General features: G+C 38.9%; 1 protein-coding gene across 3 annotated transcripts; it reads right to left on the bottom strand.

Annotated features, from left to right (window-relative positions):
• LOC146583615 (neuronal acetylcholine receptor subunit alpha-7-like) lies at positions 1-27,045 on the bottom strand. Of its 3 annotated transcripts, XM_085274655.1 has the most exons (11): positions 26,158-27,045; positions 25,891-25,911; positions 23,209-23,348; positions 22,739-22,783; positions 18,332-18,441; positions 15,168-15,247; positions 8,494-8,679; positions 8,190-8,384; positions 3,089-3,175; positions 2,582-2,691; positions 1-1,153 (listed from the first exon to the last, which is right to left on the bottom strand). In XM_085274655.1, the coding sequence occupies exons 3-11, from the start codon at positions 23,302-23,304 to the stop codon at positions 611-613; spliced, it is 1,452 nt and encodes a 483-aa protein (XP_085130781.1). In that variant the 5' UTR covers positions 23,305-23,348; positions 25,891-25,911; positions 26,158-27,045; the 3' UTR covers positions 1-610. The 3 variants fall into 3 exon arrangements, with proteins under 3 accessions (XP_085130781.1, XP_085130765.1, XP_085130773.1); XM_085274639.1 differs by lacking the exon at positions 26,158-27,045 and having other exon boundaries at positions 25,891-26,140; XM_085274647.1 differs by lacking the exon at positions 26,158-27,045 and having other exon boundaries at positions 8,494-8,661; positions 25,891-26,138.

Raw genomic sequence — 27,045 nt, 5'->3', positions numbered from 1 at the left:
AGAATCAACCCATTGAAAGTAACTGATAAAAAATGAAACATACAACATTTTGAACTATGAGAAATTCTTAGTGATCAAATCATACAAATATAAACAGTAAGTAAAACCAAGTAAGAAGACATTTAAATCAAAGCTTTTGGTTCTACTTATGATTGTAATACAATGTAATGTATGATATAGAAATGTGCTACATGAAATACATTTGAATAGAAGGTACAGTAGCCGTTATGTATATGGACCACATTACACATTACAGAAACATTATAATGCACAGTAATACACAGGTAACACAGCATAACTAATAACAGCATTCTTGCCAGGTTAGCAAATTGTATCATTGAAGCAATACTATGCAGTTTAGAGAATCATACAGTACAGGGTGTGAAGCCAGGCTGTGTGATAGAAAAGAGAAAAGCTAGTTTTCAATAATGTAATGTGATGCATATATTCAGCTGTTTATGTATCACATACATTCTACATTTAACTTTGGATTAAGTGTGGGTAAGTGTATCCAAATGACTACCCCGTGTGTTTGAAAATGGTTACTTTGTGAGAACAGTGATTGGTGTAGGCTTTTATATTTGATGAATCATTTATTTCCTGGGAACAACTAAGTGAAAAAGTCTTTGGAAATTGCCTCTACAAAGTTGGGTGCTGACATGAGGATACCAATAGTGCAGAGGATAGTGAAGAGTGAGAAAGCCATGAGACAAAGCCTGTCGATAACGGAGGCGGCGAATTTCCACTCGTTGCACACAGACTCACCCTCGTCTTGGTCGCGGAACCTTTTCGCGATGTAGCGCACCTCATCCAGGATCTTGGCCATCTCTAATTCTAGGCTTCCAACTGGGGTGACCTGACCTGCTGGGATGAGCATCTCGTCCTCGCCTGCCCGTCCAACCAGGCGTCCGCAGAGGACCCCGGAGTCAGACGAGGTGGCAGCAGTGGAGCAGTGAATGCTCTCCAGGCCACGCACGCCGACATAGAGCATGTTGCCATTGGTGCATTGGGAGGCTGAGGTGCTCATGTTGAGGTCTATGCTGGTCAGGCTGCTCCGTCGAGGCTTGTTGTGACAGGCTGAACGCACTCGCTCCTCACCCGGACGCCTCATACGCAGGAACCAGGCACACCAATGCAGGAGGATCACACGGGTCTTTGAGATAAAACGGTGAATGAAAGAGTGGATTAAGGCTGCAATTCACTTTAAATCTGCCATTGAAGAAATAAGAATGAGTGCAGAATATCAGTCTCATTTGTATGGGTTAGACACAGTAATATTTACAGAGATGCTCGATGGCGCGGTGGCGCCAGTGTCCGGCAGCCTCACCTCTGTCAGTGCGCCCCAGGGCAGCTGTGGCTACAATGTAGCTGCCATCACCAGTGTGTGAATGGGTGGATTACTTGTTGTGTAAAGCGCTTTGGGGTCCTTAGGGACTAGTAAAGCGCTATACAAATAGCGCTTTGTCATATTAACTTTTCCCAAATTGACAAATCACAGTAAAAAGTGGACTGAGTACACACTCACTGGCCACTTTATTAGCCACACATTGCTAGTACTGGGTTGGACCCCCTTTTCATCTTCAAAACGTACATATCTAATGAACTGTGAGTATATAAAACATGCAGGTGTTCACTCCACTAATGTTGTTGCATTCTTTGGCTCCATACCTTTTCATTAGGTTATTACCAGTTGCTCCAAATAAATTGGGAAACTGAATGAAATGTAAATAAAACAGGATGATGCAACAATTTGGAAATCATCTAAACCCTATATGTATTTTGACAATAGTACAAAGATAACTTATCAAATGTTAAAAATGAAAAATTGTAGTTTCTTTTGAAAACTCTGCCCATACAAGCAACAAGTGGATTCACTGTTTACCACCGTGTTGCATCACCTCTTCTTTGAAGCGCTTGAGAACTGAGGAGCCCATTAGTGCAGTTTTGAGAGCTAAATGTTTTCCTATTCTTGCTTCATATAAGATTCCAGCTGAACTCCTCTGGGCTTTATTTTTCACATTTTTCATTTCATAGTGCAGATAATGCAATATTTTCACCATGTGACAAATCCTGAGTGCAAGCAGGTTATTGTAGATTGCTGAATAAAGTCATCTGGATGGCAGCATATGTGGAATTTATATATTGTTCAGCACTAGCATGGCCTTTATAGATGATTACTGTGAATTTGTATCCAATTATGTTACTAATCTGTTTCTTAGTAACCTTAATTTTGAACTGTTAGAGATTATTCTGTTCCTCTTTCCCAGGTTTCTGAAATATCTTTCAAATTACATACATTACTTACACTACATACACTTATGTTATATTTGTTACATATATTATATTTGATATAGTTTTAGCCCTTATGAATTCGCATATATATGTTTAATCAGTGTCATATTTGCTATATCTAGCATTTGTTTTTCAATTCATTACTTAAAAATGTGCATTTTATTTAGGTTTGTCAACAGTTTGTTTTTAATGTATTCCATATTTTTGCGTGTGTCTATAATGAAACGACATAAATAATAATGCCAGTAAAATTCACGAAAAAGTTATTACTGTTTGAGAAAACACTCACCCATTTTGGCATCTTGCCTCCATCAGGGTCGTGGTGATGATATTGCAGGACCAGAACTGTAGCAATCACTGAGAGACCGACAATGACCATTGTAGTGGCAAAATATTCGGCTGCATAAAAAAGAAATGCAGGCGGCAATCAGAATGGATCAGAAAGAAGTACTGTGTAGTAAAAAACAATGAGAAAACTAGATGATAACATCAAGGTTATGCATACAAGAAGAAAGGCCGGGCCGATCATTAAGGACAGCAAATATGTCTTCATCCCTTGAGCATTACTGCTCACTTATGTGCCTGAAGAAGTGCTTTCATTCCACTGATTCAAACAGACTGACTCAGATCCCTAAACCAAAATGAAATCTAAATACTGGGTAGCTGCTTGAATTTGGCTACACTGTGATATAAGGAAATCCCTGATGAAAAATGACTACAGAAAATTTCACCCTTTGCTTCTCTCTGATAGTAGTTGACATCCATAGGAACTGCTTTTAACTTTGGCCTGGCTTACCTATTAAAGGCACAGAGTCTGATGTGGCAGGCATAATCTCTGCAACTAGCAGCATAAAGACAGTCAGAGAGAGCAGGACCGTAATACCTGGGGAGGAAACCAAATCTCAGTTATCAGCTGACAACAAAACGTAGTTCAACAAAAGTATTCACACACGTATGTTTTTGATCTTTCAATCAGCTACAAATCACCATAAGCTGGATGTTATGTCACAAACAGACACAAAGACCCTCTAATATTATAGCAATAAATACTGTTGCAGACGTATTAAACATTAAAATGACTGTTTTATCATTTTCAGGTGTTTGCAGTTGCTTTGTACCCAGATTTATTCTATTATTCACATTTTGTTCCTATTTCGCACAAAGCCATTCAATTTATTCCATGAATTTGTGCCACCTTATACTCTTTTAGTCTGCTAATTCTGCTTTGTTTTAAAGTTTATTCTACTCCACAGCAACTGGTTAATTCACAGTAGTCAAATGTGAAAAATTGAAACATATAATCTCTGTAAATCAAAATTCGGGAGTGATCAAACCTCACTGTGTCACAAGATGACCTGAAAAGGTAAAAGCAAGAGCAACACGTATCTTTAGCTATGGGGAGACAAATTTTCACTTCACCACTGGCTCTAATGACTAACTTCACAACTTCCCCCATGCATGCCCATGTGCGTTTGATACCTCTGAAAAACACTTTAAAAGCGGCTTGAGTTTGTCATAACTGCTACTTTAGTCCTTTCTTTGGATCAGGGAAGAATATTTAAATCTGAGAAGGACTGAGGAGAGTATTAATGTTCTTCAACATCTTCAAAAGTTATTTTTTGAATTTCTTAGATAGGGAAAAAGACCAGGCCAGTGACACAGGAATGAGGATCAAATAAGTAGCAGCCAGATGCCGTTAATGTACTTGATTAATCTATTGTTAACAAGTGTGAGCTCATCTATAAAACAGAGGTTTTGGTAGTTTGCTGGTCTGGAGCCTTCAGGTGTTTTAGGTATCTCAGGTGTGTTTGGTGTGGCTGTGGTTTAGCAGGTAGAGCGTGTCATCTACTAATTGGAAGGTTAGTGGTTTTTCCAGCCTGCACCCTTGGACGAGATACTGACCCCAAGCTGCTCTCTGATGCATCTGTCAACGTAGAAATATGTGTGAATGTTAGATAGAAAGCACTTACGTGGAAAACTGTATGAATGGGTGAATGAGCCAAGTTGTATAAAGTTGTGTTCAGGTAGGCTAAAAAAGCGCTGTATAAGAACCAGTCCATTTAACACAAACTTATGTGTGGACAGCCCAGCAAACTCATCCCAGGGTCAGACCATGCAGTACTCAGAGAAACTGCAAAAAACCAAGAGCTACATCACACACACTACAAGCCTCAGTTACTGTGTTAAATATGACAAATAGGAAAAGAATGAACAAGTATAGGTGGCTTGGAAGGATAACTAGGAGAAAGTCTCTTCTTTCTATATGGCAGCACAGCTTCAGGTTTCAAAGTTTCTGAACAAACTACAAGACTTCTGGAACAATGTCCTTTAAACAGATGACACCAAAGTGGAAACTGACCATAGTGCCATCTACGGTGAAAAACAAACACAGCATATTGACGCAAACACCTCATTTCAACTGTCAAGCACTGTGTTTTTTGCAGCCACAGGACCTGGGCACACTATCGACCATATATTCCTCTATGTACAAGTATTCTAGAGTCAAGCACAGTGATGTGAGGCCATCAGTTCAGCAGCCCAAACTGGGTCATGCAATGAATCGTGGGTTGTGCTCTCTTCTTTGCATAACTACATACACAATAATCTTTCTTAAAAATGTCATACTGTAGTTTAAATAGCATAATATCAAACAGTTAGCTATTCAAACATTCAAAAAATAACTAGTTTCATTTTATTTGGCTATTTTGTTGTTTTTCCTTAAATTTTCATCTTACCATTAAATGCACTATAATGTTCCTGTTGATCCATTTATAATATCACAAATCACACTTCTTATGGCAGCTCAATTTAACTGAAATTAAACCAGGCAATAAATGCTGGCATTAAAACACATTTCTCACTCTGTGTTCGCCATTCTTAAAAATGCTGACGTTGAGTTGGGTAACTAGATATACTGATTTCATTTACAGTGGTTTTTATGACATAGTCAGCACACACATAGATTGAGAAGAAGCTATGAGACATTGAAGTGATATAAATTTTTTATACATAAACAATTTTAAATAAATTTTGTGTTAAAGAAGAATTCATACTATCATAGAAACTTATATCTTCACACACCCAATCCTCATTTCTCTTTCCTCTATAAGCTTTGAAAACATAAAAAGCAACATACAGATGAAAATGCACACAGTGAGCCCACACATTAGGCATCATTTGGTTAATGAAGGAATCCAGCTGCAACACAGGACTCTAATCATTTGAAAAAGGCAGAAACTACATAAATTAATAGCCTCTACTGAAACATGCAGTACACACACCTCAGATACTGTCTATATAAAGCATTTATAATGAATGAATGAAACACTCAGGCAACTCTGACAACTGCGATAAGATTAAAGGTTTTCAAAGGTCTTCTGACAATTCTGTTCGTCAATCTGTGGTTATAATTAGGTCACTTCATAAAGCCACGGAGCAATAGGATTGCTGGAAAGCCATTGGTTTTCATAAAACCACTGATTACCCAAGAGAATATGGGTAAGCAGTGGTTTTGAAGTTGTCTAAGATGGAGAAAAATTAAAGAATAATGAAAGAAGGTTTGACTGCGTGTCAAAACTACTTGGGCTGCAAATGATGTAACCTGGTTATGATCTCATTAATTCTTGGCCATTTTGCTTCATTTTTCATATCATAGTTATCACAAAGATCACAGTCACGTTAGCATAAGGTCGTTTACAAAATGATCAAACTTTCTGTAGCATGGGGGTTTAGGAACATTTGATTTTTTTTACAATAATTGTGACATTGAAGCTTCTTGGAAGGACTTGCAAAAGAACAAAATTGAAAATGTTTTAACAGAATTACCGTTGTAACCTGAGGATGGAACACATCATCGAGAAAAGTCAGTGTTCAGAAATAGGTTGGTGGATGTGCAGAAACAATACTGGGGTCACTCAGGACCTAAACAGAACACCTAAACTCTAAAGTCTAACTGAAAAAGATGCCACGGCAATTGAAGTATCAAAGGTGAAACAATGTCTGAAAGGTACACTCTAAGTAGCAGAGGTGCAGACATGCCTCTGAAACCCCAATTTAAATTGATAACGTCTTATGGTTCTGGCAACAAACGCATATTACAGACGGCTGCTTTAGAGTCACGCAGGATATAAATCTGGAATATTGCACCACAGCAAAATTAGCTGCCCAGATGAGCTCATCAGAAGAGAATGGATCTCGATTTCATCTTGAAAAAAAAAATGAAGCTAATGGAATTTTAGTTTAGTGTTCGGTGATACGACAGCTTAAAAATAATGTAGCGTATGGCTTGATTGGCACAAGGATTTCTGCACTAACAAAATGCATTCCAACTGAGAGTGATATCCCAAATCAATTCATATTAAAAAGGAGTCTATATCAGTAGCTTTGCTAGAGTTGTAATTTGAGTGGAATAACAACATTGGCAAGCTCACAATGACAATGCTGATACAGTGAGTTTAAACATATACAGGGTTTATTGTTCTCAATGTGAATTGATGCTCTGGGTTATTATTGTATTCGACTCTATTACAATTAAGGTTATGTCTTCAACTCATAGTAACTTTGCTTGGTAGCTCAGAAACTTAAAGTTTTAATTTTCTCAGCGTGGCGGAGAAAATATTTTATCTTTTCACTAATTGCAAAAGCACTACTGCAATTAGTGACATTCTGAAATGTGCAACTTGGAAGTTCCTGGTTTCTAAACTATCTGCATTTTTAATTCAGAGCCACATCTTTAGGTAGATTGTGTCTAAAAAAAGTAGAACCACATTTGGCGCTAGCTATGTGTTCACAGAGTGCGATTAAAGCTTTCAATATTGGTTAACAGACTTATCAGTATGGTTGTGATACTGAGGTGATATGCATTAACTTGCTGCTTAAAGAACATATTGCAGACAAAGAGTTTTGGAGTAATTTTAAAATAATGGCATCACATTGTTTCCCCAACTTTATTATTTAATACTAACCTCACGATTGTCTTTAGCACATATAGCAGCTGAGAAAACAGTGGTAAGAAGTCAAGAAATGTCTTCGCCGTAAACTGTCCACTTAGTTAATATGTTGTTTTTCTGTGGTTGCTCTAAAATTCTGCCACCAGTGCTATCCTTCGGCCTCCTAGCAAATGCACCTTTGGTATAAATTTGAAAATCCTAGTTGACATCTTTCTGAGTTCCTGTGTTCAAAAGATTTTAAAAAACAACAACTTGACCTTCTATCTTGAGGTGAAGGTATAAGATTCAATGAGATTCAAACTCATCTGAGATTTTTAGTAGATGTACCATTTGTATCAATTTGAAAATCTCACATACCCTCATTCCTGAGTTATTGCATTGACAAAATACCCAAATAGCTTTTCAGGCTGAGGGGTGAAAAGCACAAGGAAATGGATCTGACTGTGTGTCAGGTATCCAACAATATAACCAAAAATGCATGGTGGTTTCAGTAATGTGAGCACAGTAAAGGGACTTTCACATAGTCTTTGTCGCTTGTGGTTTGTTGCTAGTGGACATTCCAGGCTCCGGTTACCTAGGTAACCCTGTAATGTAGGTAACTGTGGTAGTTGCTTAAATCACTCATCTGAGGGTTGAGAAAAGATGGGACACACCTTTTTCTACTATCAGAAATTTATTTTGCCTGGTGTTGCCTGAAGTAGCTGGATGTAATTCAATTTTTATGACCTCTGGTTGCCACGTACCTGCTAGTTTCTTAATATGTGGACTCCCATTAGCGTATCATGGCCATCCATTGCTTGCTAACTTTTGATGGGTTTCCATCTATAATGCAGGTTCTTAACTTTGCAATTGAAGTCTTGAGATTACAGTTCTTACAAACTGGTGTTACAAAAAATTGCTGTCAAACTGAACTTTTTTTTTTTTTTTTTTGAATGAAGCTGGTTTTACCCAGGGAGATTTTCTCTCCAGAGTCAGCAGGCAGGAGGAAGACAAGCAGGGCCAGAGTAGAGATCAGGACGCATGGGATGAGAAGATTGAGGCCATAGTAGAGCGTCCGTCTGCGCATCACCACGGTGAAGGTGACGTCAGGGTACGGTTCCTCACAACAGCCGTAGAAATGCTCATTCCTTTGTCCTGGAACCTCTGATTCAAAACAAGGCACACATTTACTGTGGTCCGACGGGTTACAGAAAGTTGGAGAGAAAGATTAGAGCAAAATATTTTCAATGATTTTACTGACAACCTTACTTACCAACAAGATCCCACTCTCCGTTGGCAATGTAATTGCTGATATCTGCATCCATCACCTTTAAGTCCAGAGACCAACCCCCGTATGTCCAGGAACCAAACTTCAGGTCACATCTTTGGACATCAAACGGGAACCAACGCACATCGATGTGGCAGGTGCTCTTGAAAATCCCTGTTGTGGTGAGAAACACTGAAAGATGCCGAAAGACTTGCTTTCATACATATTGTACTTCACCTGTAGATAGAAACGGACACATGAATATTCCAAGCTTAGTTAGAGAGCACACTCGATTACTCTGGTATATAGGAAGCAGAGAGAAACTGAAAAATGAAAAAGAGAGGCAGCAAAGAGTTTTACTCTGAGGAGATGTGAAGTCAAAGTGCCATCCATCCGAGAAAGAGTACAAAATCCAATATGACAATGCGATGAAAGTGGAGGGTGATTCTTCAGGACAGGCAGCCACCAAACTATTTTCATCCATATTTAAGAAATATAGAAGACACTGGCAGTAAACAATGCCTCTGCTAGCGGCATTAAGGTGGCAAACGTGAATATGAAATGAATATAGACAATACTGAAGAATGAGTCCGATTTACTGTAATGAACCTCAGTCACAAAGACAAATGTCTGGAAATTCAAATGATTTGTCCAATCTGCATACAGTTTTATCCACATAATGCAGTTGTGTTCAACTCAAGCATGAAATGATTATTTGGTACCAATAAGGCATCCAATGAGGAATCATTTGGAGAAAAGTTGAGAGGCAATTTTCTTGAGACAGAAGTAATCAATCCAGAATAAATCTAGTGATCAAGCTGTATTGATTAAAGATGCTAAGGGAAAGCCAGCCAGCACTTTTGCTGGGTAAGGAAAAAGGGGAAGAGCTTGGCAGGGAGAGCAGTAATCACCAGCTATGACAGGAAGGCACTCTGTTTCAGTGTGCTCCCTTGAATCCATGCTTATACTGCATATGTAGAGTGATCAGCCATGTCATTGAAACCACAGGTGATGTAAATAATTACACTATTATTTTTAGCCATTTTTTTTAGCCAGTTACACTGTGTCACTTCACATCATATTTTCCTTTGTCTAAAGAAAGCAACGAAAGCTTGTAGCTTGTGACTTTTTGGTGACTTCTTCCCCTGATGGGCATAGGGGCTGACCTCCACTCGTGGGTACAGAGGGACACCTTGTCATACTTTTGTTATTTAGGTTTTTATCTTTATTTGTGGTTCTCTTTTGATATTTATTGTGTGTAAATGGTTGTACAGTGCTATATAAAGAAACTTTACTTTCTTACTTACCCTATGATGGGTCAGCGATAACCTTTGCAATATTTAAGCAGTCGGTTTTAACTTTATGATTGGTAGGCGTGTGTGTGCATATGCACTGATGGTTTTAGAGAGAGATTTATATATATAAAAACATAAGGCCCGTGGGCAAGAATCAGCCCAGCAAAAACTCCAATCCGTCCCACAGTATGGCTTTGGAAAATGTGAAAGAGGACGTAAATTTCAACTTTTAAACTGCATTTTCACAAGTTCGACAGCTTTTCCTACGGATAAAGACCTCCCTCATGGACATTCATACTACACCAGAGCAATTAAATGAGACATTTCTTTCTTTTACAACAGCAGCGTGTCTTTATCGTGTAGAAAAACTGAGACAAACTGGTGAAATTGCATTTTTTTTTCTTATGTTAAGATATCTCATTGAATAAATATGTAGTTACATTTCTGTACATTGACAGGATGTCTGGGCCACATAAGATTAGTATGTGACCTGCAATGTAAATTGAGTTTAACATGCCTAATATATAGCATCAAAATGTGAATGGTGTCTCAGAACCAGGTGGATTTGGAAAAAAAAAATGTCATTCTGCTCTAAGAAAAACATTAGAAGATGACACTTTCTTTGCAAGAATGAGATGAAAAGAGTAATAACACAGTTAAACATGTGACCAGACTTGCTAAATGAAAAACCACATTTTTATGCTAGCCTAAGTCGAGAGCTCCTGGCTCATATTTCATACTTAGCAATACTAATCTTCTCATGTAACACGTCATAGAAAAGACAAAAAAAAAAAAAAGAAGAAGAAGAAGCTAAAAACCTAACATATTAAAATACATCTGTGGGGCATTAAGTTCAGGAAATCAATTCAAAGCTGCAGCTTATGAGAGCTCATTAGCATCTGCTATCCCCAAGTCATAGTTTGTCATGTTACTGCACAATGGTAAGAATCTGCTCGGTATAATAATAATAATAATAATAATAATAATAATAATAATAACAGGTTTGTTTCAGTTCATAACCAACTAAAACCTCTTTTTGTAGAAAATAATTCAACTTAAAGTAATTTATGAATCAAAGACAGTCATCCACTCTCTCAGATTTTATTGTGAATACTGCAAAAATAATTTGAGTTCATTACAAAGCCAATATGAAAAAATAATGAGACTTCTTGTTCTTTATGTCAAATAATGATATACTATCATAATTATTATGTACAAGTATTCCAAAAGCCCTCCAGGGTTAAAATTTCATATATTTGCAAAGCCACACCAGACCCACATTTGTTCACTGCTCTGAATTATTAAAGTCGGGTACTTGTCGCTACAGAGAGAAGTGACGAGTACCTCTACAGTAATACTCATGGGGGTGTAGATGCACATTAATGGCAGCGAGTCGCTGTCCTCTGAGGACGAGTGTAAAGCAGATGTATTTTGATAATTAAAGAATAATGAAACATTTTCAAAGGTTTGGATTTTAGTCACACAAACAACAAATATAGCACGGGTATTTTCTTTTTTAGCATCATATAAAATGTCAGTTAATTTTTGCCATTACATGTAGGTTTTTAGTCACAAAAGACTCTTCAAGTCTTGAAATGTGATCGAGTGGTTATCTGCAGCCTCTAAACATTGGCCTGTTCTGTTCTGTAACTGTGTTTGACAAAAGGTTTTATTAGGACATCATTCTTACTACCTGTGTTTATACAGGGAGTGCAGAATTATTAGGCAAATGAGTATTTTGTCCACATCATCCTCTTCATGCATGTTGTCTTACTCCAAGCTGTATAGGCTCGAAAGCCTGCTACCAATTAAGCATATTAGGTGATGTGCATCTCTGTAATGAGAAGGGGTGTGGTCTAATGACATCAACACCCTATATCAGGTGTGCATAATTATTAGGCAACGTCCTTTCCTTTGGCAAAATGGGTCAAAAGAAGGACTTGACAGGCTCAGAAAAGTCAAAAATAGTGAGATATCTTGCAGAGGGATGCAGCAGTCTCAAAATTGCAAAGCTTCTGACGCGTGATCATCGAACAATCAAGCGTTTCATTCAAAATAGTCAACAGGGTCGCAAGAAGTGTGTGGAAAAACCAAGGCGCAAAATAACTGCCCATGAACTGAGAAAAGTCAAGCGTGCAGCTGCCAAGATGCCACTTGCCACCAGTTTGGCCATATTTCAGAGCTGCAACATCACTGGAGTGCCCAAAAGCACAAGGTGTGCAATACTCAGAGACATGGCCAAGGTAAGAAAGGCTGAAAGACGACCACCACTGAACAAGACACACAAGCTGAAACGTCAAGACTGGGCCAAGAAATATCTCAAGACTGGTTTTTCTAAGGTTTTATGGACTGATGAAATGAGAGTGAGTCTTGATGGGCCAGATGGATGGGCCCGTGGCTGGATTGGTAAAGGGCAGAGAGCTCCAGTCCAACTCAGACGCCAGCAAGGTGGAGGTGGAGTACTGGTTTGGGCTGGTATCATCAAAGATGAGCTTGTGGGGCCTTTTCGGGTTGAGGATGGAGTCAAGCTCAACTCCCAGTCCTACTTAGAGATGGCACGATACCACTTTTTTATGTCCGATACCGATACCGATATCATAAATTTGGATATCTGCCGATACCGATATGAATCCGATATAATGTTTTTTAATCAACAAAACTGTTTTTTTTTTAATATCTTGCTGCATTTTGTATAAGTTCATACTCAAGTTTAAAACAACAACTACACTAAAGCTATTCTGTTATACCTATATGCAAAAAAAAATATATTTCATAGTTCAGCAATACTGATCAATCTAATAAACCTACACCATCCTCCCTATTCTGGTATTTTAAAGAGCACTTAGCGTAAATATTAAGCAACCTAACTAATAGGGTTCCAACTCCCAGCAACAACAAAAATAAAAAAATAAAAAAATAGGGAACCACCCCTCACACTCCACCTCATGATGCTTAATCAACGTAATCAACCTTAATTTGATGCAGTGTGGAAATAAAATGCACAGAAATCAATTATTTTTCAAGAAATATTAAATAGATTCAACATCTTTCTTCAACAAAATTGCAGACTGCACAGATGGTACCTTCCCAAAGGAAAAAGTACTATAGCTTACTAGGGTATATATATTAGACTTAATAGTCACTATATACAGTAATTGACTTCTATTCATTTTGCATCAAATTAAAACTTTGGGTGTCAGATAATTATTTATTAAAAGCTAGACATTTTAAATGAGAATAAGAAAGAAAAGTATGTCTTTGTGCCCCCTTTTCCCTGTTAATGCCCTATCGGCCCCCCTGGCTAAACTTTGCTAGATCCGCCCCTGCACAGTTACAGCGGTCAGCTACGTAGAAAAAGATCCTGGAGTAGAAAGTAATAATAAATAAATTCTAACAACAGCTGATCAAGCTTAAACGTGCTGCTGTTGTTCAGCCGCTGGTTTCCTCTTTCTGGTGCAAAGTGGGCCAAAAACAAACCAGAGACACGGACTCCCGACAGAAAAGCTGATCAGCTGATCATTAAGCAGTTTCATGATTGAAGTAGCAGCAAGAAGAGGCAGTCGCTCCATATATCGCTTGTTAAGCTTAACGCAGGAATGCTTTACAAACATTCAGAGATGGACTTACACACTTGCTTTACTTCTCTCGGGATAACTTTGTCGGAGATGAAATGCCGGGTTGCTAGCGAAGCTCCACATGCTGACGTGCTAACGTTCTGAGGTGAGTTACGGCGTGTTGCAAGTTTTGTGAGGTGCTTTCGTGATATTTAATGGATCGGATTACATTTTTTATTTTTCTCCGATATCCGATCCAGTAATTTAGGTCAGTATCGGACCGATACCGATACGTAATATCGGATCGGTCCATCTCTAGTCCTACTGCCAGTTTCTGGAAGACACCTTCTTCAAGCAGTGGTACAGGAAGAAGTCTGCATCCTTCAAGAAAAACATGATTTTCATGCAGGACAATGCTCCATCACACGCGTCCAAGTACTCCACAGCGTGGCTGGCAAGACAGGGTATAAAAGAAGAAAAACTAATGACATGGCCTCCTTGTTCACCTGATCTGAACCCCATTGAGAACCTGTGGTCCATCATCAAATGTGAGATTTACAAGGAGGGAAAACAGTACACCTCTCTGAACAGTGTCTGGGAGGCTGTGGTTGCTGCTGCACGCAATGTTGATGGTGAACAGATCAAAACACTGACAGAATCCATGGATGGCAGGCTTTTGAGTGTCCTTGCAAAGAAAGTTGGCTATATTGGTCGCTGATTTGTTGTTGTTTTGTTTTTGAATGTCAGAAATGTATATTTGTGAATGTGGAGATGTTATATTGGTTTCACTGGTAAAAATAAATAATTGAAATGGGTATATATTTGTTTTTTGTTAAGTTGTCTAATAATTATGCACAGTAATAGTCACCTGCACACACAGATATCCCCCTAAAATAGCTAAAACTAAAAACAAACTAAAAACTACTTCCAAAAACATTCAGCTTTGATATTAATGAGTTTTTTGGGTTCATTGAGAACATGGTTGTTGTTCAATAATAAAATTATTCCTCAGAAATACAACTTGCCTAATAATTCTGCACTCCCTGTATACAACACATTATGTGTGTTGCATTTATGTTTAAACTGCACCCACAGGAGGCTTATGTAACATGATGCATCATTCTAATACACACTTCACTGAAGACTCGCACAGGGAAATGTTTGTTTTTTTGGATGATATGTAGAGCCTATGGACCACTTTGTGCTTACTCTACTGCTGTATAGAAAGCATTACCCACACATGAGCCGGGACAGAGGTAAAACACTTGGACTGGATCTAGAGTAAGGTGTAACAATTAATGCTTTAACATACAGATGAATGGGTCAGAAGATTCAGGAGCCATGTATTTATTTTAAATGTACCCAGCTAATGTCTGCTCCTGACAGGACAGGCCACCTCTGTGGGTTGTTTCCACATATCATTTGTTATCGTTTTTGTTTTCATATTTCATACAGTAAGTGTTGCTGCTCCACATCGAAAGGAGCCAGCTGAGGTGGTTCGGGCATCTGACAAGGATGCCCCCTGGGCGCCTCCTGGGTGAGGTGTTCCAGGCATGTCCCACCGGGAGGAGGCCCCGGGGCAGACCCAGGACACGCTGGAGAGATTATATCTCTCGGCTGGCCTGGGAACGCCTTGGTGTTCCCCCGGATATGCTGGAGGAGGTGGCTGGGGAGAGGGAGGTCTGGGCCTCTTTGCTTAGGCTGCTGCCCCCACGACCCGGTCTCGGATAAAGCGGATGAAGATGGATGGATGGATGGAAGTGTTGCTGCGAAGGTAAAAATGTCTTTTTCCCCAGTCAATATGTGTCAGTGACTAAGATATGGCTTTTACCTGGAGGTAGGTAGGAACAGGTGCCCGAGGAGTTGACCAAAATGTTGGTACGGAACGTAGCATCGAACCTTTCGTCCGCACTGTAGACAACATGGAACAATTCCAGCATTTAATGTTGAGTTATTTGCCACCAGTATTATTTCAGTGGAAGTTACCAAGCGAGGAGGGGCAGTTGTGGTAGGAATATATAAATAATTCTCTAAGTCATTATTTCTGCAGATACACAACAAACAAGGAGTCACATCTCATGCAAACCTTCCCAGGAGATGAGTATTTAGTTGTTACCCTGCTACCCACAATGCACTCCACCTAAATAAATTCCCAAAGGCTGGGGCACGGTTGAGCTAAAGTTGAATAAAGAAAATGACATTCATATGAAGTACAATGCTCTCTCTCTCTTATTAGCTGCCAGGGGAGTAAGGTACCTTTAATGTATTTTGTTCAGATGTTCTAGAGATTGATTAATGGTGATCGCTATAGCTTTATTTCATTTGGGACATATAATGAAATGCTCTTCCTACCATTTCTATACAATTTGTCTAAATGATTTATTGCAAAGTGCTTTTCTAGCTTTTTACTTAAAGTGCACAGCTCCCCTATCCTTGAAGTGTAATATCCCAGCCGTGTAACCAACCTACCAATAAGATAAGAAGATAAAGTTAAAATCTTTTATTTGCCATTTGTACACATACACTGGGTGTGGGTACTCAGGAAATCTTGTGCAGAGCTTAGAGCCAGAGGGGAAACAATGAAGATAAGAAAGAAAGAATATGTCAAATAATTTCAAGTATAAAACAGTAGTTTCTGTATTGCACTTACACTAAATGACTGTGGCACAGAAAAATATCACACGTTATTAAGATGTATATTGCACAGTAAAATGTGTATTGCACATAAGAATATATGTTACAGTGGAAAAAGCCAAAATACACACAAATACTAACTAACTAACTAACTAAAAAATATATTTGTGTGTATTTTAGTTAGCCTTTATTTTGTTTTTGACCTCAGAATGACTGTGACAGCGAAAACTTCAAAAATGGCATTGGACTGCATTTTTATAACAGATGTATTTAAGCTGAGTTTCTCATTGCAAAGAAAAGGGATATAGTTTAATAGCAAAGCCCATCACCTGATCTCAACCCAGCACAGCATGCCTTTCAGTTACTTAAGACAACACTGACATCAGACAGACCCACAACAGCCGGTGGCTGCAGTAAAAATCAGGCAGAGCCTGTCAAGGGAAGGAAATATCAAGTGCTGATGTCTATGTGTTCTGGACTTTAATGACTGTAGAGGATTTTCATCCAGGTATTTAAAACCATCCTGAATTTAAAATGATGTCAGTTTGCCCAATTAATTTTGAGTTTCTGAAAATGGCCATTCATTTAAAAAGCTATAACTCCTAAACAGTTAATGAGACACTCTGTTTTCCTCAATTCAAACGCGTATCATTCGATTTAAAATCAACTGTGTTGGTATACAGAGTTACAATTACAAAAACAAAAAACAGAAAAGGACAAGGACCGAGCTGCATGTATCTTTAAATTCTCTGCTTGTCTGTCTCAGCAAGACAGTCATAATAATGCCTGTGGCAGCACGGGGTCTGATGCTTTCCAGAGCTCATGAGCAGAAGCCTGAACACAGTATCTTTTCACATGTTGCCACTTGAATACAGTTATTCTATTCAGGCACTCCCACTCTCTTTGGGAGCTATGTCATAGTAAATAAAACAGTCAGTAGTATACGCTCATTTTACATTCTTATGTGTCCTTGTTTAATAAAATGTCTAAATGTTTGATGGGATATTTGTGCTGGTTGCGCCCAATCAGTTGTAGCCATCTCACTCTGCAGCTGGAAATCTGATGGCGCCAGGGTTACATTTTTAACAGCATACACACACATAGTGAACGTTTAGGTCAAAAAACAGATGACAGCCTGCCAAATACAGCAATGTTCGAACTGTAATTTGGGAGACAACAACATATATAAAGTTGGAGGCTATAATTAAATATACTTGTACTTAATGTCATGGTCCTGGGTCAGTGACCCAGCGTTTGAGTTTATTGTTATTATTTTCTAGTTCACTCTGATTTTGTATTCTGTTAAACAGTCTGGGAACTTCCTGTTTTACTTTGTAGATCCATGTGTGACTTCATTGTGTTCAACTTATGTCTCCCTGTCTCGTCATGTCAATTAGGTTCAGCTGTGCGTCCCTGCTGTGAGTCATTTCCTGATTACTTTGTATAGTGTTTGTCTGCCTGCTCGTCTGCATTTGATGGTGTTTTGTTCATCACTCTGCATCTCTTGTCATGTTTTCAGGGTTGTCTTTAGTTTTCCCAGTGTAGGTTTTGGTAGCTTTTCGTTCCTCATTCCCTGTTTTGCCACTTTGGTCACTTAAATAAACGCTCACTCGCATCATAACCTTTGCCTGCATTTTGGATCCTTTTCTACACAAACACCACACCGTGACACTTAATACCATAAAAATATTACTAGCTATTTATGTTTAATTTAGTAACAAGTTTAAATTTCAAGTTTACTCACAGAACATCCAATAATTACAAAATTTTACAGGTAACTATATTAACATTTTGTTCATACCAAAGATATGCTAAAGATTATACAGTATTCATTGGATTTTGTATCTCCTGTACATCACATCCTTCAAAACGAATATAGTAGAGGATGAGGCACAACAGTTTTCTTTATTCGCCATTTTTAAACCACAAGATATTGTTTACAATATTTGGTCTTTAGTGTATCACAGACAGCGTGACTGCAAACAACCTTGTTTAACCTCTGGAGCACCAAAATCTAAAAATGCATCACATCCCTCTGAGATCCCTGTGCGTTATGTAGAAGAAAATGCATGCACACTAATACTTACTTAGGCTTCTTGGGGAATCTATATTGTAACCAGAAACCCCTTTTAACCATACACGGTAATCTTCCACTAACCTGACGTGCACATCCAGAGAAATGTAACTACTCTTCAGGTCGATGGAGTCTGTAGAGACTGAATTTCATGGAAGCGTACGGGTTAAAAATAGCTTCCCTCTATGTTGTAAGTTATGATGTAGATTTGCTGCAGAGGTCTAAATCAGGCACAAATCTAACACCATGTACAACTACAGTTTACAACCCAGCAGATCAGTGCCTACCTGTTATACAGCAGAATGTCTGGTTTCCAAATGAGATGGTCAGGAAATCTCACATTGGACACACCTGGATAATCCAATGGATTCCACTGGAGGTAATAGTCAGTCCAGTACTGCAAAATGCAAACACATTTGACACCTTGACTTTCACATTCCACTTACTTATTTTTAATACATTTAAAGGCCTATGGGCTTATTAAGCCTTTTTAGAGGCTCGGGGATTTAACACGGTTTCCTCGTAGCAGTGTGTGTTACTATAAAAGCCAAAATAAATGTATGTGACAACATCACAGAGTGACATGGAACAAGAATGAGACTTGATTTCTGTCTGGAAGGTTTTCTGTTCAGAAAAAATGCTGCTAAGCGCATTTGAAATGTCGACATAATTGGAAAACTCAGAGGATGATTACAGTTCCAGCTTGTAGCTGTTGAGACATTTCAACCCAAAATGTCAGAAGATTATTATATTTCAGTTATAATAAGCACAAGTACTGTTTAAAGGGCTCTTAATACCTGCTTTCTGTGACATCAGACCTGGCCTGAGATTTAACGTGGTTATGGTGATGGTGATGGTGCCTTGGCCAGGCTGAAAATATGAGTTTACAGTTGTGTTGGTCTTTACTGCAATGTCTATTATATGTGACTACAGAGGCTGAAAGACTCCAGGATTATGCAGAAGGTGATGCTGTATATGGGTGAGGCAGGCTGTTAAACATTTAAACTAAACTTTGGTACTTAGTGGATACTTGGTTTACACACTGTAGGAGATACAGTGTCTATTCATTTATAGACAGTATATATGTAAATATCAGAATGTATAATTAAAATGGATAAATATGATGAGCTAAATAGCTTAGTAATTAATAAGCATTTGATTCCTTTTACTCCATTTCTAACTGAAAATTGTCAATATTTTTCATCTTGTGAATATGATGGCTTTCATTTATTTCATGTTAATTTTTTTCAAAGGTGCTTCAACAAGCATTTAGCATTTTTATAATATATTTTTAGTTTTTTAAGAAATTTAGACCGTTTTTTTAAATAGATTTTTTAATAAATTTGTGAGAATTTTAAGCTTTCTTCCACTTGTCATTATGAGGTATGGTGTGTAGAATTGTGAGGTGAAAAATGAATCTGATCCATTTTGGAAAAAGGCTGTAACATGAAAACATGTGGAACAAGTGAAGCGGCGTGCATAGTAATGTTAGAAGTTTATGCCTTTGCTTTATCATTCATATGCATCTGGCTCTTATCTGTGCACACGTGGTTTTACATCTTTAGTTTATTTGATTGTCTGCCTGGAACTGCAGGAACAGCAGGAACTGCAAAACAAAACCGAGTCTGTACTAAATCTGACCCTAACTAAGTGGAACTAAGCGGTCAAATTAATTAATGTTCATTCCCTTTTCAGATAAAACATATTTTGCACTAGAAAAATGCGCCTGAATTTTGGAATATCCTTTCCTTTAATGGCAGCATATAGTTTAAGTAGTATGAATTCCAGATGTTTCTGAAAAATCTGATAATCTAAAGCCAAACTGTGGGTTACACAGCCCTGGGTTCAAATGTAACGGGACAAAACAATATAAGGCACAAGAATGACTTTTGTATTACAGATTATTTTCTTAAAACACACTGTGAAGTGTGGAGTGAGTGCATATGAGAGCATGAGGGTGGGAATGGATGTTTGTATCTGTGTGTGCCTGTATGTCTGTGTCTATATGTCAGGTTGGGTGTCAGGCGCCACCTCTCTGGGGACATCTCAGGCCCTCCAAGGTTTGGAGGCCTATCTCCCCCCACCACCACTTCCCCTGCCAGTGGCGGACTCCCTCAGGTGTCGGTGCGTTGGTGGTTCTTTGTGTCCGGGGATGGGCGTCCAGGTACACACCGGCTCACTCCTTGGCGGCCGCTTATCGGGGCCTGGAGCCTGGGGCTCGCTCGGACCACTTCGGAGGTGGGGTGCCCCCGGCCTCTTGGCCTGGGGCTCGGTCACTCAGGCACAGCTGGCTGCCGGCGGAGCTCACGGGCACATCACTGCAACCCCCCCTGGCTTCTGCTCCGCGGCTGCTGAGTGAGCCCTCATCTGGGACTCTCCTCAGCTCTTTCTGGGACAGTGGCGCGGCTGCCCCTCTGTTGGTCTTCCTTGGTCTCTTGTGTTCTGGGGGCCTCTGGATGTCTGGAGTTTTGATCTCCTCCATACCTGCTTCATGCCCTGGAGGACGGGGCTGTGGCCCCCCCACACCCTCTAGCAGATCATCACATGAAGGAACCTTTTAAAAAAACAAGCGCGTCCATGCTCACAGGTGTACACACGGGTGATCACACCCACAAACTACACCCTTTTTGGCTCCTACCTCAAAGCACACTGTGTTCTGTTGATCTTATGTGCTGCACAATAATGTTTAATATTTAGTATTTACTGTCATATTCCCATATATCATTGTGATGTTGTTTATTCTATTACTCTTGTTCTCTTCTGCTTGTTTTCTTTTTTCTTTCTCAACAGGTGACCCAGGTGATTGATATATGCATTTTTTTTCTTTTTTTTCTCTGCCCGTTCTGTTGGTTTTTGTTTTTTGCCCTTCTCCCCCGTCCCTCTTCTCAGCGGTTTCTCCGTCCTTCTTTCTTTCTCCCCTTCTTTCCTCCAGTCAAGTCTGTCCCGTATTCAGCAAGTGAAAATAAAATAAACAATAAAAGGTGAATCAAATGGACCATTATGGGAAGGCTGGGATGGTCAATTTGGTAAAGTAAATCCGTTGGGCATCTTTCTTTGCCTTTAGACAATAATTCTGATGCAAAAGAGCCAAACGGGACAGGCAAAAAAAAAAAAAACACACTGTGAATGGCATCTATCCCTGAGGATAAATGAAGGTACTGATTACACATAATGTTTAAAATGAAGCTCCAGAATTTCTTTTAAAATATAAATATGAATAGAAAGGTGAATATTTCACTGAATACAAAACTCCAACTCCAGGTCCACAGCCGTGGTGATATGTATGAACACATACTGTGAAGACACTTCTCTTGATTACATGGCTTTCATAAGGAGTTTTCTAATCCAATCTATAATTCACTTTTAATTAACTCAAAGTGCCATGTTCAAGTTCCCAGTATAATGAACCATAAAGGTCAGTTAATGATAAAGGCAAAGGAAAACAAACTGAGGAAGGATATAATTGCCTGTGCATCTCACATGGTGATTTTGGAAAATGGCATTTCCACAGCCAGGGAACCCTCTTTAATTTGCATCACTGTTTAACAAGAAACTTTCCACCTACTTTTTAATCTTTACAACAAGTCTTTCATTCATTTAACATCTACAAAACTTGCTGATCTATTATTTCATTTGAAAAATAACTGGCCTTAAAATGACCAGACGTAACTCTACTCTCCGTTTTGTGCTTTATTAGTATGTGTAAACGACTATGCAAATTTGTCCATGTCTCATGCCAACTTCTGCCTGCAGGCTTAAATGCAGCCCTGTGTCTTAAGACAGCTGGTATTACATGAAACACAGCACTGCACAAGAGTATGAGGGCATAATCGTGCTTAATAATCAAAATACTTGTGTATCGAAGAGGTCATCCAGTTTGTTGGGCATTGTAAGATTTATAGTACAATTACCCAGTGGCACTGATGGAGGGCACTAGATAGGTCGATCACATTTAATGTTTCAACATGTAATCTTAAAGAATCCTTCTCAGTATTTCAAAGTCGTATATGTAGCAATGTATACATCTTGTATGCATCTTTATGGCATTTTCCTTTTTTCCCCTTTTACTTTTCTCAAAACCTACGCAAGTAAAATAATCCAACAGATGCTGGATTGATGCTAAAACAAAGTACACTGTGGATGCTGTCGGCGCGATCATGTGCCGAAGAGCTAAAATGAATTTTGCAGGGAGCAGAAGGAGAGAGAGTGAACAAAACTCCCGCTGCGATGCCCCAGAATGATTTAAAACAGACCAAACAGCCTTGGTTCAGCCTTAGTAGAGCTGCTGACGATGCAGCAACAGGGATCTATTGTCACTGTATGGACAAGCTGTAATAAAGCATCTGCGTTAATACACTTCATCTCACTGCATGAAGGACAAAGTGCTGTACTGCCCATGAGGAAGACGAATAGAAAGTCTGGGTAGCACTATGCGTGAGTTACACAATTCATTTCATCACATGCTCACAATATGATAAATCTCTTTGTGGTACATGTTTGCATAAACTAAATACCAGATTAAATGCCAAAAGTAAAGGTACAATGTAACACTTAGGGTGAAAATGGTCTTAGAGTTAACTGAGAGGATTTATATAAAACAGATGGCTCTATGATTAAAATGCATGATGTGTGTAAGTGCGGCCGTAAAGCTTCGCAACTCAGCTTTTCTGTGACTTTACATAAATTATACTTACCAGCTGTAGCCAAATGTTGGTTGTTAAAACCTGGTTCTTCTCATCCTGTTAGAAAAACAGAATTATTCATGTTTGTAATTAAGTACATTTATTTTACTTTTTTCTTTTTGATTTTTTTTAAATGAAGTGTATGCTTAATAAATGGGAAATCACACTACTAGAAATGTACAGATCCACAGAGGCGTCAGTTTTTAAACCTTTTATAATGCCTCACTCACACTAGAGAAAACAATGTTTGTAGACTGTGGCAAAATCAAAACTGCTGCATCAGTATGCACTAAACTTGGGAGCTTGCTGTTTTTGGAATAGTGGCTTCAATGATGGGGATCAGGTCTGTCATCTTTAAATATATGAAAATTGCTTACATAACCATGCATGACGTATCACTTTACTGGCATGTAAAGTATATGTAGTAGAGTACTATGTAGTATGTATAAACAGCTGTGTTTAATGGGCAATCATTTACGCACCACATCCATTATTTGCATGAGGGTGAGGCCGAAGGAAACAATGAGACTCTGAGAGTCATTCTGGACTGGTCTCACTAGTGGGTTGTATCCATTCATCAGGTCACTGTACAGTCTGCGCTGGTTTGGCCCTTGATGAGAAACTACAGAAAAAAAGAGAAACAGGTAACCAGGACTCCAACGAACAATTAATAAGTAAAATAAATTATAATTATAAGCAAGAAAGACATTGTTAGTCACATCAAATCATTCCTTAACTTCCAGCAGCCATATTGCAAAACAATTCACTATGCAGTATTTTACATCGTAGAATATGAAGTGTGAACAGTTATTTTTTTAGATGTTACTAAAACCTGAGTAAAAACAGTGATATTTCTAATATGCTGAAGTTCAGACAGCGACGCTAATTTATATCAAACATCAAGTACACACTTCTTTGCGTATTGTGCAAACTGAAATAAGGATCCCGTGCAATGTGAAATGCACAAAAGTCATGTTCATTTATTAAACATTATAAACTCTAATGTGGCTGACAAAAAAGAAGTAAATAAATAAAAACATGACCTACAGCCTGTCTGTAGCTTTCTTTTCTACTTTACACACTGAGTTGCCTCCACCCTACACACACGCGCACACAACTGTAATGAGAAAGAGCCCCACCAAGTAACACTGCTACACTGTACCTTCACATGCAAGAAGAAGAAGAACGTCTGCACTGATCTACGGGACAATCCATCCAACAGCTGTTGACATCTTCTAGTCTGGACTGGTGTGACAAGACTGACACACAACCACTGCCCTTAGATACGCAATGCTGCCGTGGCTCAAATGATCAATAAAACAATTTATTTGAAGTGAAGTTTACATATATTTGTGGATGAGACTGAGACAGCTAATTGAATTTAACTCAGCCTCTCCACTCTCCTGCAGCCTTTTACATCTTCCCCTTTTGCAGCCACTCACTACTACTCCACTTCTGTTCTGGGTCAGTCTCACTGCGTGGTGCTGATCCACCTCCTGCTTCATTCAAGTTGTAAATCTCACACTTTAGAATAATTTTGCAATTGATTTAATGCATCTAAAGTTGGTGTTGGAGTTATCAACATTACCTGGGGTGGTGAAACAAATGCAGCCCAGACATGGCAATCTTTCAAATGCCATATTTGGACATGATTCATCTCCCAATCTCAAATCAGACCCGTCCCTCATTTTAACACACTCTTAGTTCCTCTCCTGAGTTATGGAGCGTTTTTGGCAGCATTTCTTCACTTCACTAATGGCCCAGTTTTCCTAAACCTCCTATGAGAAGCACATTATCCTGATGGATTGGCACAGAGCATACTGTCTATCTGCATATCCCTATTCCTCTGTTCTCTGTTGCATCCACTTCTTTCATTAAAAAAAAGGTTAGCTGAAAGCTTGTCTTTGTCCATATCCCAAGTGGATATCCCCCCACTCCTGATCTCACCGTAATCAAATTTCAATGCAAGGTGACATTAATGTGTTGTATTGTCCACATACTGTTATACACCCCAGTACCATGCTGTCCGAAAAACCACAGCGGGTCCACGAGAAATGAGCTTGGAGCCATAAAAGGGAGAAGGAAAGTCTCTCAACCTCTTAATCAAATTTATCAGCCTTAGTAATATCAAAGGGCTGGACAGGGCCTATAAGTACTCCACACATGCCCTGACATTTATATGTGCATGCACCGTATGCACACACACCAACAACACTTGCTTCGCTCTCAAAGAAACCTTCATTAACCCCTGCCTGTAAAGTGCAGACTAAAGAGCCCCAGTCAGTGATTATTATTAAATGAATTGCCTCAATTAAAATATTCAGACTCAGATCAGATTTGAGTAAAACCGATGAGAAGCAGTATTCAATTAAAATAAAACATAAAGCATTGAAGATTTTGCACGGTTTGCTTATTTCCCCGTAGAAGGACCAGAGCCAGGATGGCAATATCTTGTGAAAGAAAAAAGACTGTTATTCTGTTTTGTTTTTTTAAACATAGAAGCATCTGTCCAGTCACTGTTTGCCCCAATCTCTTTATCACTCATAAACCACAATATTAGAAATGCCGTGATCTTGCAGCTCTTTTTATTCATTTTGCATAATATTTTTTCTAGTTACATCACGAGAAACCACACAGTTCAACAGCAAAAGAAAGTTCAGAGCTGACAGACAAATCAGCCACACGTAACATGTAGTATACGACATTATAACATGTTTGTTCTCTGCAAGCTGCATATCGGACCTTACTTTAGTATAGTAATATTACGTCATAGCTTCTGAACCCATGAAAAACACACTTAATATCAAATACTAATAATGATGACTATAACTACAGTCACACCGAATCATTTGCACACACACGCACGCACACACACACGCACACGCACACACACACACACACAACACTTTCATATGATTGCTAAGGCATCTAGACCAAAAGTGTCTGAAACTCAGTGTTTGGCACAACAGGTCTGCAATCTCAGCTAGGGAACCGCTAAAATCAATCCACAGCGGAGCAAGGTTGAACGCACATTAACACGTCTCGTTCAATAACACACACACAAAAATTCTATTACTCCTAATTATTTAAACAATAATTGTTATTTTTAACATGCATGGCGCGCGATAGAGTTAATTAGCCAAATGAAATGCATGCAGACATACCTTTCACTGTGCAGGCGGTGACTGCAATAGAAAGCAGAAAATTTACTAAGTCCATGTTGAAACGCGTGAGGAGTGAAAACAGAAAGACTCTTCTGGATGCAGGAACGGGAGCGATAACACTGTGGGGCGGTGTGAGTGTGAGATGAGAGGGAATTCTGCCAATAAATAACTCCTCCTCCCAATGAAGAGCCGCTGTTTGGCAGCCCATTAATGATTTAAGCTGAAGGATCAAAACTTTCTGCCCACAGTAGAATTTTTTATCCTTACCTTTAACATATTTTGTGGTACTCTGTCGTTTTTACAAGTGAACATTTTTGACTTTCAACACTGTTGACTGGATCTCCGTGTCCCCTTTCTGTTTTTTTTGCGCATTGTAAACTACACAAATGACTAAATAGGCTACACTAAATCTATTGAGTTTATATAATTTATATTTCGTTTAAATATATTGTGGTTTTATATCAACCCACACTACCTCTTGCGTAACCTTTTCAGTCAAAAGCACGAGGACGCGTCTGCGTAACTAGAGGCCATCTACTGGTCTGTAAAAACCACTACAATTATATTGCAGTTGTGGGATGGAGTCTGTTTAATTATCAGTTTAATGTTGCAAACACTGTACAGATTGTTTTTAATTTACCCCTATTTTAAATTCCTACACACAGAATGTGTTTAACATATCATTAAGACACACCAAGTAACTCATGCTGCTTTAGGATAGAAACTCTAACAGGGGTGGGCAATGAATTGTCCCAAGGGGCCAAATGAGTAACTGGGAGTTCAGGGTTGAAGTGGAGCAGCAGGAAATCTCAGCTGACACTGGGTGAGAGGTAGGGTAGGGTAAACAATGGGTAGGTCACTAACAAAGGACCAACAATCCCACCTCGCATTCACACCCGTGTGCGTGGCTCCTGAATCCTTACATTCATTATAACAACTTTGAACTTGATGACTAAAAAACGTCCTTATAAGTTCACTTATTTGCTTATTTATTTATTCAGGCTTCGAAGATTGTATTTTATAGTTTTTAATCTGTAAGACTGAAGTTGGTAATTGAGCTGCCTAGCCTACAAATCACAACTCGGGGTGAAGTGTGCCCTCTCCACTTCTAGTGTCTTTGCTGCAGTTTGATTGGTGGATTCTCCTGATGGGCGG

Source organism: Mchenga conophoros, linkage group LG1, assembly GCF_057382185.1.
Source record: "Mchenga conophoros isolate Kocher_MC1m ecotype Shallow Benthic linkage group LG1, M_conophoros_male_GT1.1, whole genome shotgun sequence".
In the NCBI taxonomy this organism is placed as follows: domain Eukaryota; kingdom Metazoa; phylum Chordata; class Actinopteri; order Cichliformes; family Cichlidae; genus Mchenga; species Mchenga conophoros.
The sequence above is the reverse complement of the archived record's forward strand: the minus strand, read 5'-3'. Positions and strand labels throughout refer to the sequence as shown.